This window comes from Giraffa tippelskirchi, chromosome X (assembly GCF_054371585.1).
Source record: "Giraffa tippelskirchi isolate mGirTip1 chromosome X, T2T-mGirTip1v1.2.pri, whole genome shotgun sequence".
NCBI classification, from domain to species: domain Eukaryota; kingdom Metazoa; phylum Chordata; class Mammalia; order Artiodactyla; family Giraffidae; genus Giraffa; species Giraffa tippelskirchi.
In genome coordinates, this window is record NC_137289.1 from 64,576,453 (window position 1) to 64,590,395 (window position 13,943).

A 13,943-nucleotide genomic window follows, 5' to 3' on the forward strand; every position below is an offset into this window, starting at 1 on the left:
TGCAAACTAGTACAGCCACTATGGAGAACAGTGTGGAGATTCCTTAAAAAACTGGGAATAGAACTGCCATATGACCCAGCAATCCCACTGCTGGGCATACACACCGAGGAAACCAGAATTGAAAGAGACGCATGTACCCCAGTGTTCATCGCAGCACTGTTTACAATAGCCAGGACATGGAAGCAACCTAGATGTCCATCAGCAGACGAATGAATAAGGAAGCTGTGGTACATATACACAATGGAATATTACTCAGCCATTAAAAAGAATACATTTGAATCAGTTCTATTGAGATGGATGAAACTGGAGCCCATTATACAGAGTGAAGTAAGCCAGAAAGAAAAACACCAATACAGTATACTAATGCATATATATGGAATTTGAAAGATGGTAACAATAACCCTATATGCGAGACAGAATAAGAGACACAGATGCATAGAACAGTGTTATGGACTCTGAGGGAGAAGGTGAGGGTGGGACGTTCTGGGAGAATAGCATTGAAACATATATATTATCATATGTGAAAGAGAACACCATTCCATGTTCAATGCATGAGACAAATTTATTTTTCTTAAACTCTGCTTTCCTCATGTCACTTGCTTGCTCCAACTGATTTCTAATCTTCTACCTGGACTTTAAGATCTTCTTTTAACTTGATTTTTGAATCTTTCCAATATACATTTTTGTTCTTTACAAAGTCAACCTCATTTCTCATTTCTTCCTGCTCGCCCACCTGCCGTACCCCCTCCCAAATATAATTTGGTTCTCTTTCCAAGCCTTTGCATTGAATATTACTTCCACAATCTGAGAGCTTTCCCATCATTTCCCCTCCCCCATCAAATCCCAGCCACCATATCCTGAAAGTCTAGAAATTTGCATGGATTTTTCTCTAATTACTCTAACCCAACTTCTGTCTCCTGCCTAATACATAATATTGCTATGGCACAATTAGCAGGCACAATTTAAGGTTTGATTATTTCAACATATATTATTGCAATGATAAGGTTTTATTCTTATTTTCCAGTCATCAGTGCACCTAGCACAGTTCTTGGTACACAATAAGCACTAAAGAAATATTTGCTGATTTTGGAAATCATCCCAAAAGATGGATGGCATTTTTCCCCCAATGTCACATGAATCCAAAAAAACAAAAAGAGGACTTCAATTTTTAAAAGCAAAACAAATGTAAATATATTCACTATTCTAGATACCTGGTGATGTTAAAGATAATGTTTCCTGGGGCAAGGGGTGGGGGTGGGGGGTGGTGGATAAATTGGGAGATTGGGACTGACATACATATACTACTATGGGAGTGTGCATGCTCAGTCATGTCTGACTCTTTGTGGCCCCATGGACCGCAGCCCACCAGACTCCTCTGTTCATGGGATTCTCCAGACAAGAATACTAGAGTGGGTTGCCGTGCCTTCCTTCAGGGGATCTTCACGACTCAGAGATTGAACCCACATCTCCTGCGTCTCTTGCACTGGTAGGTGGATTCTTTATCACTGCACCACCTCAGGAAGCCCATATACACACTAGTATGTGTAAAATAGATAGCTTATAAGAATCTGCTGTATAGCACAGGAAACTCTACTCAATACTCTGTAATGGTCTATACGAGAAAAGAATCTGAAAAACAGTGGATATATGTATATTAATAACTGATTTACTTTTCTGTACATCTGAAACTAAGACAACTTTGTAAATCCACTATACTCCGATAGAAATTAAAAAAAAAAAAAAGATAATGTTTCCTGGCCTGTTTTGTAAATACAGACTGCTTAATCATGAAGGCCAGGTAATTACAAATAGCTCTTAATTAAAATACAGGCCACTTTTGGTGTATTGAGGTAATACTGTATCACGCAATTGTGGCACTGCAATGCAGTGTCTCGTGTATATAACCTTTATGTATTTATTTTTTTATAAATTTATTTATTTTAGTTGGGGGCTAATTACTTTACAATATTGTAATAGTTTATTGTATATAACCTTTAGATCGGCAGTCCCCAACCTTTTTGGCACCAGGGACCAGTTTCATGGAAGACTATTTTTCCACAGACTGGGGTAGGTGAGGATGAGTTCAGGAATATTCAACCACATTGCGTTTATTGTGTACTTTATTGCTAATCTAATGCCATTGCTGATCTGACTGGAAGTACTGGTCTGTGGCCTGGAGGTTGCGGACCCCTGCTTAGATGACAGCACCTGAAAGAACCTTAAAAGATAATGCAAGTCGATCACTTCAATTTATCTACTTAATACCTGAACCTCAGAGAACTTATATGACTTTCCCAAAGTCACAAAGCTGATGAGCAGCACCCAGCAAAGATAAGCACCCAGGCCTCCTGACTGAATATCAAAGGCTGCTTTCATTACACCATGTGCTCAGAGATACTAAAGTCAAAGTGAGATGCTTCAGTAAGAATTCCTGTCAGCATAAACGAAACTTTTAGGAGTCTCTCCCTGCTATCCTGAAAAACTGAGGTAAAACACACCTCAGAATCATAAGGACTGACATAGGCACAGTTCCAAAAAAAAATTTTAAAAGAAGTAAAACTTTCTAAGACAAAATATATAAGCATATTCCAGTTCTAAAGTATTTCCCAAAGCCACAGGAAAAATACTTACATAGTTTAAGTTCTAATCACGTGATCTTAACATTCATCTTACTACTTTGGTAAAATATACACCAAAAGAAGAACTGAACACATAAAATACTGGAAGCAAAAATCACTCAATCTCCAAAAGCACAAATTCACATCTAAGGGTAAAACGCATCTTTTGTACTCACCGTAACTTTACTTCCAACTATCTGCATGCAGAGGTCAACGGAGAGTAGTTATGGTGTAAAAAAAAAACAAACAGCAACAGTATTAATAATCAGAAGCTTTTCACAGAAGTGTTTAGTAAATTAGTAAATAGCTACCTCTATGTGTACTTTTAATATTTTAGATCTAGACGTTAATACATCAGTATGGATTTCTACCATATTCCAAAATGTATAAAGTCGGCAGAATAAAGATTCCCAAATAAAATTATTACCATTTGAGGATTTTTTTTTAAGTTTTCTGTAATGGGCTTCTCAACCAGTTGTAGTATAAATATCAAGTAATGCAAGATTAAGTGCAATTAGGCATCAGATATTTTATCAGCCCACAACCTCTCAACAAATTATCATGAGAAAATTGAATTTTATTCTAATATCGTTTTTTTTTCTTTCCTTGTTTTAACCGGTATACTACTAAGCTTGAAATTAGGTATTTTAGAATATAAATGTTGCACTTAAAGTCATGCATTTAAGTTAATAAATAAACTTTAGGTTGAAAACTGGAAATTTTATATTGTTATGAATTTAAGGTTTAAAATATTGTTTTATATTATACTTGAAAATTACAAAGAAGATAGATTGCTTATGATTCTAGTTTTCTAGGCCATCCTAGCATTTCTATTATGACAACACAGTTTTCTGTATAATGTGAAGACAAAGAAGCAGTTTGTATTTAAATATACTTATTCAGAAGGAGGAAATAGTTCAAAAATTACAACCTCGATTGAGTTTTTCTTATGAAGAGATAAGAGAATTCCTAAGAATTTGTGTTTAAGAAGGCAAGAACTAAAATCATAGTCCTAAAGTATAATTTTATGCCAGAATCCAAATATAAATCATTGTTATCAGATTCCTACACTTGAATATCAAGCAATGTTCAAAAAAAGAGTTCATCCATAATCTAAAACTATTAATCTGATAGCACATATTATCAATACACGTTCTAATTATTAGCTAGTACTTTAAAAATAAAAATCAAATATAACTGAAATCCCAATAAGAATCCTAATGATAGTTTCCTAATTAATTATTTCAGAGGAATCCATGAATCTCCAAATAGAAAAGCAGCTTTCTTAAATATTCATTCGACAGACTATCTACAGACATGACTATTTAGTTGAATAAAAGCCTCCGTGGTGCCATTAATAGTCTTTGAATTGAAATATATGCTATTGACCTAAACTATTTCCTTCCACCAAAAAGACAGAGGTCTTATTTGTCCCGTGTTTATTTAGCACAGACATGAAATTAAAAAAAAAAAAAAGAATTGCAAACATGTCTTAACAATTTAAGCAGGTCTATACTATTCTGATTGCAAAATGATTACATTTAGTTAAAGCATATACAGCAAACAGATAAGATGAGCCAAGAAAAGCTAAAAGAAACTGGTCTGGTCATGTTTGGGTTCAACTGTTTCACAGTATCTAGGTGATGTCTGGCAAAGACTTGAGAAAGAAAATACCTGATAGTGGCAAAGGCAAAACCATTAATACATGTATGTGTGTGTGCTAAGTCACTTCAGTTGTGTCTGACTCTCTGTGACCCTATGGACTATAGCCTGCCAGGTTCCTCTGTCCATGGGATTCTCCAGGCAAGAATACTGGAGTGGGTTGCCATGCCTTTCTCTAGGAGATCTTCCTGACCCAGGGATCAAACCCATGTCTCTTATGTCTCCTGCGTTGTCAGGCAGGTTCTTTACCACTAGTGCCACCTGGGAAGCCAACGCCTGTATACACACATACAAAAAGATATACTACAACTCTTAACTGCTTATGATATGTGTGTGTGTGCTTAGTCACTCAGTTATGTACGACTCTTTGCAACCCCATGGACTGTAGCCCACCAGGCTCCTTTGTCCATGGGGATTCTCTAGGCAAGAATACTGGAGGGGGTTGCCATGCTCTCCTCCAGGGGGTCTTCCCAATCCAGGGATAGAACTCAGGTCACCCACATTGCAGATGGATTCTTTATCGTCTGGGCTGCCAGGGAAGCCTGTTTATGATATGGGCCAATCTGAAAATATTTAGCAATGTATTTGGTATCACTATTTTAAATTATTTGCTACTGAGTTTTTTTAATCAATGTTACCTTTCAATGTAACTTCAAAAAATGTAATTTTACATATTTTTAAATCTCAACCTCAAAGACTGTGATTTAAGTTAGAAATAAATTAGTTTCTTAATATTCTCATAAGGACACTGACATCTGGCAAACTAATGTTCGGATTTCAGTGACTAATTTTTTCCTCATAAACGTCTATGCATGTGTGCTCAGTTGCTCAGTCATGTCCGACTTTTCGACCCCATGGACTGTAGTCCACCAGGCTCCTCTGTCCATGGGATTCTCAAGACAAGAATACTGGAGTGATTTCCTTCTCCAGGGGATTTTCCTAACCCAGGGATCGAACCTGCGTCTCCTGCTTGGCAGGCAGATTGTTTACTATCTGAACCACCGAGGAATACCCCCATAAACGTCTCTATATATTGTTAAAACATAACATGCAAGATTCCCTCTAAATCACTGATGGCTGTGCCTCTCAGGATTATGAATTGGTATGACAATGTGGCAATTTTTTTTTAACTTGTGGTTTTCATTTTATTTAAAATCCACTGACACTGCGCGCAATATACCATGACAGCTGCCGGCTATGTGGCAGGCATGTTGGGGTGCAAACATGAATGTGTCACATCGCTGCCTTGAGGAATGTAGGTTTTGGGAACGGGAGTCTGATGAGGAGGAAGCCCATGGGAACTACACAGGGCAAAGTTAGAGATGCTGAGAGTGCAGCTGCTTGGCGATAGTTTGGGGGCAGAGAAGCACAAAGGTTTGAAGGGGCGTGGGTTTGGGGTGATGCCAGGGTGAAGGTGAAGAGAACAGGAACAGGCTGGGTGACATGAAGCCGCTGATGGTCAGTAGTGAGCTGGGCAGTAGTGAGGAGGGAGGGGAGGCCGGCAGCTGTCACACTGAACAGCCCAGTGAGCGCACGTTGCAATAGTAACAAAGCTTGATTTTCCACTTCTGAAAACTTATGTTGGTGCTATGAAAACAAAGACTCTTCCAGATTATCTGTGGCCAAATTATCTACATGTACCTGGGCCTCCCTGGTGGCTTAGATGGTAAAGAATTTGCCTGCAATGCAGGAGACCCGGGTTTGATCCCTGGGTTGGGAAGATCCCCTGGAGAAGGAAATGGCAAACCACCCCAGTATTCTTGGCTTGGGAAATATCAGGGACAGAAGAGCCTCAAAGAGTCAGAAATGACTTAGCAACTAAACAACAAGATCATGACCATAACCACACTTGTTACAGTAAGCAGGAGTCCAGTTCCAGCAGAGAAGAGACTCTTTTCCATTCCCTTACTAAGTCCATTCATCAATGACAGAGTTACTCAATGTACTTTTTCCTTTGCATTCACACAACATTTTCTATTATGGAATTTGAAGAGGAAAAAACTAAGCAATAGTTTTCATCATTATCTTTTAATATCCTTTATATTCTCTTATCCCAGGCTAATTTTGGCATGATCAGTTACACAACAAAAGACTCTCCTTTGCTTTAGAAACAGGTTTTGTGTCCAAACCCATGTATTAGTTTCATCTTGCTTTACTGTCCTTCCCACAAACCCAGGAGAATGACGGATATCGCTTATTGAGTACATAATTTGTTTTTCAATTCCATGTAAAATGACTAATGCAGGTGTTAAAAGGGGAAATGTACAATTTATATTTAAATTTAACTATAATTTTCACGTGTTTTACATATGACTTATGATAAAACATTTTTCTACCAGGGACTCTAGTCCTTAAATTTGCTTTTACTTCAAGATAAAAGTTTTGACTATTTGCAAAACATTTTCATAAAGCAGGGGTTACAATCATATCTACTTTAAATGTGGAAGCATTTTTAATCAGTGTGTCAATACAACGAAAAAATAAGCATAAAAGAGTATGACATGCAAAGTATACTTAAAGCCTAATAAAAGCCAGCAGCATGGAAACCTTAGTTACACATAGATAAATGGCCATAGGTTACATTATAATTCATGCAAATTTTATTGTCATGATCATGAAGAGATCACAAAAGATGAGATGATGGTTTGTCACTAAATGGCATCCCTCTCACCTTCAAAAAGAAATAACATATGTAATTTTCTTTGTTTTCACCACAGAACACAGCACTGATGACTGTCTCTCCAAAGTGAGAAAACTTTAAAACATGCTTGTCAACAGGCTTTCTTTCATCATATTTAGTCCATGAAAAATACAGCAAATAAAACATATAACCTTAGAGTACTAATTAAAGTTCTATACGCATGTCAAGTGATCCTATGTGTGCTAAAGGAAACAAATAAGGATCATATACTAAATAGTTATTTGTATTGATTTTGAGACTAATGCCTTTAGTATAGAGTTTTCATGTCTTTTGAGAAATTTTCAATTTCCATTTTTCAAATAAATCAATTCAAGACAGCTCAGCCAACGTTTACCCCAAGTTTAGCATTTTAATCTGAAAAATGAGTATATAAGTCAGTGTGCTTTTTTTCGGTCAGTTAAAGAGGAAACAATACGAAGATAAATGAAAACCAGTTCTACATAGAGATTGAGTCAAAAGCAAAAGGTTAAGAAGTAAGAGCTTCATACAGTCTTCATTATATTCAGTTCCACTTACACAAACAAAAACAACAACAAATGAGCCGGAGACACTAACAAAATCTTGCCATTAAAATCAGCACATAATTATTCATATATAATTATCTGTACTTTGCACTCAGATATAACTATATAGATTTACTAGTGTATTTGCCTTTAGGTATTTGAAAAATAGCACTGAATGTACACCCTGCATTTCCTAAAGCATTTTACTGTGAACAATAACTTGAGTGCAAAAATGAGAAGAGATTCATCAGAATTTCAAAGTAAAACCCTATGCCTCACCTAATTCTATTGAAAATGACGCTCAAGGCAAATTTCACTTATCACCTGAAACACATTTCTGCCCTTGGATACCAGAAGCAAATTAAAAAACATGCTGTTGTTCTGCTCTGGCAGAGCTGCAATGCGTTATGTTTAAATAGTTCAGCATTCAGATTTAGCTTACTTAAAGTACAATATGGAATCAATACAATTGTAGAATTCAGACAAAATGCATCAATAATTGCCACTGCAATTACTGTACTGAAACAGCATTAATAGCCAAATAATTTTAGAATATATTTTGCCAACGACAAACTATTTTATTCACTGGTCAACTTTTTAAATTTAAAATATGTATGCCTTAAATGTAAATGTATGTGTGTAATATACACACACAGAAACATAAAATCACTGTGTGTTTTTGTGTGTGTGTATATATATACATATATATATATACATACAACACATGTATGTTATATATACACACATACATAGTGATTTTATGAACTCTGTGAAAAGCTTCTTCTTTACAGAAATGTAAAAGATACAGTCCGCTATTTCAAAAAAATTTTTTTTCTTACAAAAATAAATCAAACTTCCAGACTCTTTTTGGAAGCACTTTAGGAAATAAACAAAGCAATATATTCCACTGCAAAATGAAGTTTTTCCTGCTGCAGACAAGCCTTTTCAATGAATCCTACTTTTAATTCTTTTGAGACTCAAACAAACAGATTTCATTAAAGTTCCCATTAAACACCTTCCTTTATGTTAAATTAAGCTGTACAATAACAATTATGAGGTAGTTTACATAGGCAGCATCACAAAAAATAAAAACAAACTGCTTATTAAAAAAATTGCTATAAATTTCAAGTAAGCAAATACCAGACATATAGCTTAAATGTAAACTTAGTTAAATCTTGTGACTGGGCTATGTTTGTCCTTCCTCAAAATCTGAAGTGTTCCTAGAACAAATTGTATATTAAGTGGAACAACTACAAACTGCTGCTATTTGTTAGTAAGTGCACAAAACCTCAGCTCCAAAATTAAACCGGATTAACTCAGAGCCAACTATTCCTAGTCTGTTTTGTTTATAAGAATGGAAATCTCTCTTTAAGAAGAGTTTTGAAATATACATAAAATGTATTAAAGTACCTATATACACTTCTTTTATGAAGTCTATATAAGTACCCTGAGGCAAGAACTTGGAGATCTGAAGTTTGTTTCTTTTAAGCAGATAATGCTAAGCTCATTATATGGATGCTGGGAGAGTCTCACTACTTACAGACTTGGCAGTAGCAGAAATATACTGGACGACCATCTCACGCTTGGTGGTAAAATCTTTGTTTCGTAAAGGAGCTTTTCGCTCTTCATTAAGGTTCATGTCCTCCTGTTAAAAAGAATATTTATTGTATTAGCAAATTTCTGCTTATGAGTTTCAAAGGTGATTAACAAATATTAAGCAACAAAGTTCTACTGTATATCACAAGGAACTATATTCAATATCGTACAATAAACTATAATAGAAAATGATATGACAAAGAATCTATATGTATGACTGAATCACTGTGCTGTACAGTACAAATTAACACAACACTGTAAATCAACTATACCTCAACAAAATAAGCTTCAAAAAGAAAAAAAATTAATGTTCTCTGTATTAAAATAGTAAGTCATGCTCTGACTATCAACAACCATCATTTTTCGGCTCCTTCACTATTATTTTTCACTCTATATACCCTAATGTTATATAAATTTTACCATATATTTATGGTTCATATTGCTACCTACTCAATGAGTAGAAACAAGAAAAAGTTTTTAACTATTCCACAGAATAAACTGGCAGTTTATAGCATAGATATACATCATACAGCCTTAGCAAAGTTATTTTTTTGCCCTGATAGCAAAAATAAACAAATAAGCACTTTACTACTTGGCATATGTTCCCTTAGGATAATTATTATCTAGAAGAGCAAACATAATTTGTAAATTATAGGAAATATATATCTACAATATGTCACTGAAGAAAGATTCATGAGAAGTTGCTGAATTTGGGAAAAAAAATCAGAAACATAGTTACCTGTATTGGGATAACAAAGATCACTAACTGGAAAGAAAAATATTCAGTTACAACAACACATCGTTTTGAGGTTCAATAAGCTTTGATTTGGTTGGAAATGTTCCTTTACATTGTGATACACAGACATATAATATTTTCACTAGATAAATCATTTTTTCTTCATTTTGAAACTCATGTTAACCCCTGATACATATTAAGACACACTTGAAGGGTCATAAAACCAAGTTGGAAAGGACTACACCTCCAAAATCAACATCAAATGAAAAGACAACATACAGTATGTGTGAAAATGTTTACAAGTCATACATCTGATATGGGGCTTGTATCCAAAGTATAAAAAGAAGCCATACAAATCAACAATAGACAAATAACCCAACTACAAGTGGACAAAGGATTTGAACAGACATTTCTCTAAAGAAGTCATACAAATGGTCAATAAGTACATGAGGCTCAACATCACTATTCACCAAGGAAAACCACAGTGAGACACCGCTTCACTCCCACAGTAATAAAGGCTATGACAGAAAAGATAGTAACAATTGTTGGTGAGGATGTGGAGAAACTTGAACCCTGACACACTGATGGTAAGGATATGAGATGATACAGCCACTTTGGAAAACAGTCTACTAGTTCCTCAAAAAGTTATACGTAGAGTTACCACATGACTCAGCTTATACCCAAGACAAATGAAAACATATGTCCACACAAAAACTTGTACTTGAATGTTCATAGCAGAAACAGAGTGGAAACAATTCAAATGTCGATCAAATGATGAATGGATAAAAAATTGTCATATGTCCATACAATGGAATATTATTCAGCCACAAAGAGAAATGAAGTACTGATACATTCTATACTTCATGGATGAAACTTGAAATCACATTATGCTAAATGAAGGAAGCCAATCACAAAAGGCCATACATTACATGATTCTATTTATATTAAATATCCAGAACAGGTAAATCTATAGAGATTTGTGAATTAGTGGTTTTCAGGGGCAGAGCAAGAGGGGATGGGAGAACTGGGGTGTGACTGCCAACAGGTATGGTGTTTCATTTGTGGGTGATAAAAATGTTCTAAGAGTGAATGTCGTGATGGTTGCACAACTCTTTGAATACATGAAGCAAAAAAAAAAAACACTGAACTGTATACTTTAAGAGGATGAATTTTATGGCTTCTGAATGGTATCTCAATTTTTTAAAACAAGAAATCAGTATTTTTATCCCTTTACTTGCTTAGTAATTCTAAACATTACTAGTTTTTAATCAACTAAACGAATGGACAAAGAAAAATACTAAAATAATTTTAAAAAATCATGTATAAGAATGTGGGGGGAAAAACAAAGGATCTATAAAAAGTAATCAAACTGCATCTATGTATTGAATAGTAACTTCAATGACACCAGTATCTCATGATATATAGTTGCACCCACTTCAGTGACTCCTACAATGATAAATTCACAATCAATATCTATAAATTTCATGTATATATACCTGACCCCCCTTCCCAATCATCTTTATCACTGTCTCTACCTCTACTTTTCATATCTTATCTCATTTCTCATTTGTATATCTTACTTGTTAATGACTTACTTGAAGCCAGGCTCTTTCTCTCTCAAAGGCTAGATCTAGCATTGTTGAATCAAAGTGAGAATCACAGAAATGAGGCTGGATAGCACTTTATAAAGTCCACAGATACTTATCTATGTTCTGTGTCAACTTCAACTAACAGGGAACTCACTACGTCCACACTCAGTACTTCCCATCATAGGAAGGCCTTTTGCCAAGTTTTACTTTGGAGGGCTGGATCTGAAATATGTACAACAAAATACTAACATCATATTAAGGTGGCAAAATCATATCATTATTTTTTCTTCTCTACTTTCTAAATTTTGACTCACTTGTTTACCGAACTCATGCTATGCACCACCTAAGGAGAAGGTAATGGCTACCCACACCGGTATTCTTGCCTGGAGGGTTCCATGGACAGAGGAGCCTAATGGGCTACAGTCCATGGGGTTGCAGGGTCGGACATGACCAAGCGACTAACACTTTCACTTTACCATGCACCACAGAATATGCTAGGTAGGGAGTGAAAATTTGAAAGCGTGCCTTGAGCCCATGAATTAAGTGAGTTATTATTTGTGAAGTTCTTAAAACAATGCCTGATATTTAGTAAATGCTAATTTGTCTGTTAAGTTAATAAAAATAAACAATTGATAGTATAGTAGGGATGGAGAGGGAAATGGCGACCCACTCCAGTATTCTTGCCTGGAAAATTTCCACGGACAGAGGAGCCTGGCAGGCTATAGTCCATGGGGTCGCCCAAAGTCGGACACGACTGACTGAGTGACTGAGCACATATAGTAGGGAAGAGCGATAAGCAAACATATCAGTATAACAGAGGCACGTACAGGATGTCTTAGAACACAGAGGACAGATGGGAAAGACAAAAGAGAAGTCTTCATCAGGATTTGGGTCGTGAAGGAGGAGAAAAACCTGAGTAAAGGCCAAGAGATTAGCTACCAGACCACAGTAGGCTTCTGTCATTGTTGGCTGCCCAATAGCACTTGAACATGTCCACTATAATTTTAAACACCCACCCAGTATCAGCCCCACCAATGAAGAATCCACGAAAACCACATTTGTCAGTCTCCCTATCCCTTATAACAATACAGTAAGATAGCTTAGTTGTCATCCATGAAATAGATGCATACGGGGTGTAGATTCACCCATGTTTTGCTAGCATGGGTGGCAACAGAGGTGACATGGATATGGAATTGATGGCAGCAGACACATCATTTTCATCACAACAATTTGACAAAGTGGTTCTGGGGTGGCAACAGCTCCTTCATCAGATTATGTTTTGGCTGTGCGGTTCTGTAAGGTATTCCTATAGTTAGATTACCTGGAGCCTGTTTTGCAGTCCTGGTTCATATCTCTTTATGTATGTATGTATGTATATGTGTGTGTGTGTGTGTGTGTGTGTGTGTGTGTGTGTGTGTGTGTGTGTGTGTGTCTGTGTGTGTCTGTGTGTGTGTGTGTGTGTGTCTGTGTGTGTGTGTGTGTGTGTGTGTGTGTGTGTAAATATTCTATTTAAATCAATCAGAATAAATTATCTTATGTTTAATAATCTGGGCTATTGAAGTAACTCAAGTAATAGTAATAAGAGTCCAAACTAAGAGAGATGGTAGATTGGACAGATGGAATAAACTAAAGGAACCTGTAAATATTACATGAAGATAATACTCTCTCCTTGAGGCTAAAGTATACCTACCAGTTTCAATTTATCTTCATGTGACATGGTTCAGCATCTCTCTCAAATACCCTGTGGTTTGATAAATCCAAGGAAGGAAAGGATTTCCACGCCCTTCACCTTGAAATACTATACTTCCCAATTCAGCCTCTGATTTTATGACTTTATTGGCAAGTACATCATTCTGCTAAATCATATTGTGTTTGTTTCCATCAAAACCTCTAAATAGTGCTCATATATGCTAGACTATGTCTCTACCATCTCATAACATTCTAGTTAAATTATAGTCTCCTGCAAATAGCATAAATCTGTATCCCCAAGTAGAATCAACTCTGAAACACTGACAAGATTGAGTGTCTGTACTTGTACACTCCACAGTCAGGCCTTAGAGTGTGGCAATGTCACCATTGGCAATCTCTACGTAGAGAGTCTGCTCGCCTTCCAGTGACACTTCTTTTTTTTTAATCAATTTTTTTATTGAAGGATAATTGCTTTACAGAATTTTGTTGTTTTCTGTCATACCTCAACATGAATCAGCCATAAGTATACATTCTGTGTTACCATATGCCTCCAATTCAATTTTTAATGACAAAGGGCAAAGATCATGCTATCAAGAGTAGAATCATGGAGGCAGGCAGGATAATAATGAGAATATGGAGAATACAGACCTCAGAGGAATGTCAAGATTAAGTGCGATCATGCACCCAAGACTGGTGTATATTAGCTAGCCGTCAAAGAATGTTCGTGTTATTTTTCATGTTCATGTTATTATTACTTCGCTAGTCTCATTTCTTTCATTACCACTGTTCATCTTACCCCTTGTGTTTGAATAACACAAGATTATTCGTTTTTCTACACACACTATGCTC

The 13,943-nt window shown here is 36.0% G+C and overlaps 1 protein-coding gene across 15 annotated transcripts in view; it reads right to left on the reverse strand.

Annotated features, from left to right (window-relative positions):
• The window catches only part of DIAPH2 (diaphanous related formin 2), a 952,992-nt gene that overhangs the window by 851,847 nt on the left and 87,202 nt on the right, over positions 1 to 13,943 (reverse strand). For 8 of the 15 annotated variants that reach the window (XM_081565323.1, XM_081565328.1, XM_081565337.1 and 5 more), the window contains 2 exons: positions 9,025 to 9,129; positions 2,795 to 2,815 (listed from right to left, as the gene is read on the reverse strand). In XM_081565323.1, the coding sequence (XP_081421449.1) occupies positions 2,795 to 2,815; positions 9,025 to 9,129 (126 nt within the window). The remainder of the gene's footprint in view (positions 1 to 2,794; positions 2,816 to 9,024; positions 9,130 to 13,943) is intronic. The other 7 variants (XM_081565331.1, XM_081565339.1, XM_081565327.1 and 4 more) reach the window with 1 other exon arrangement.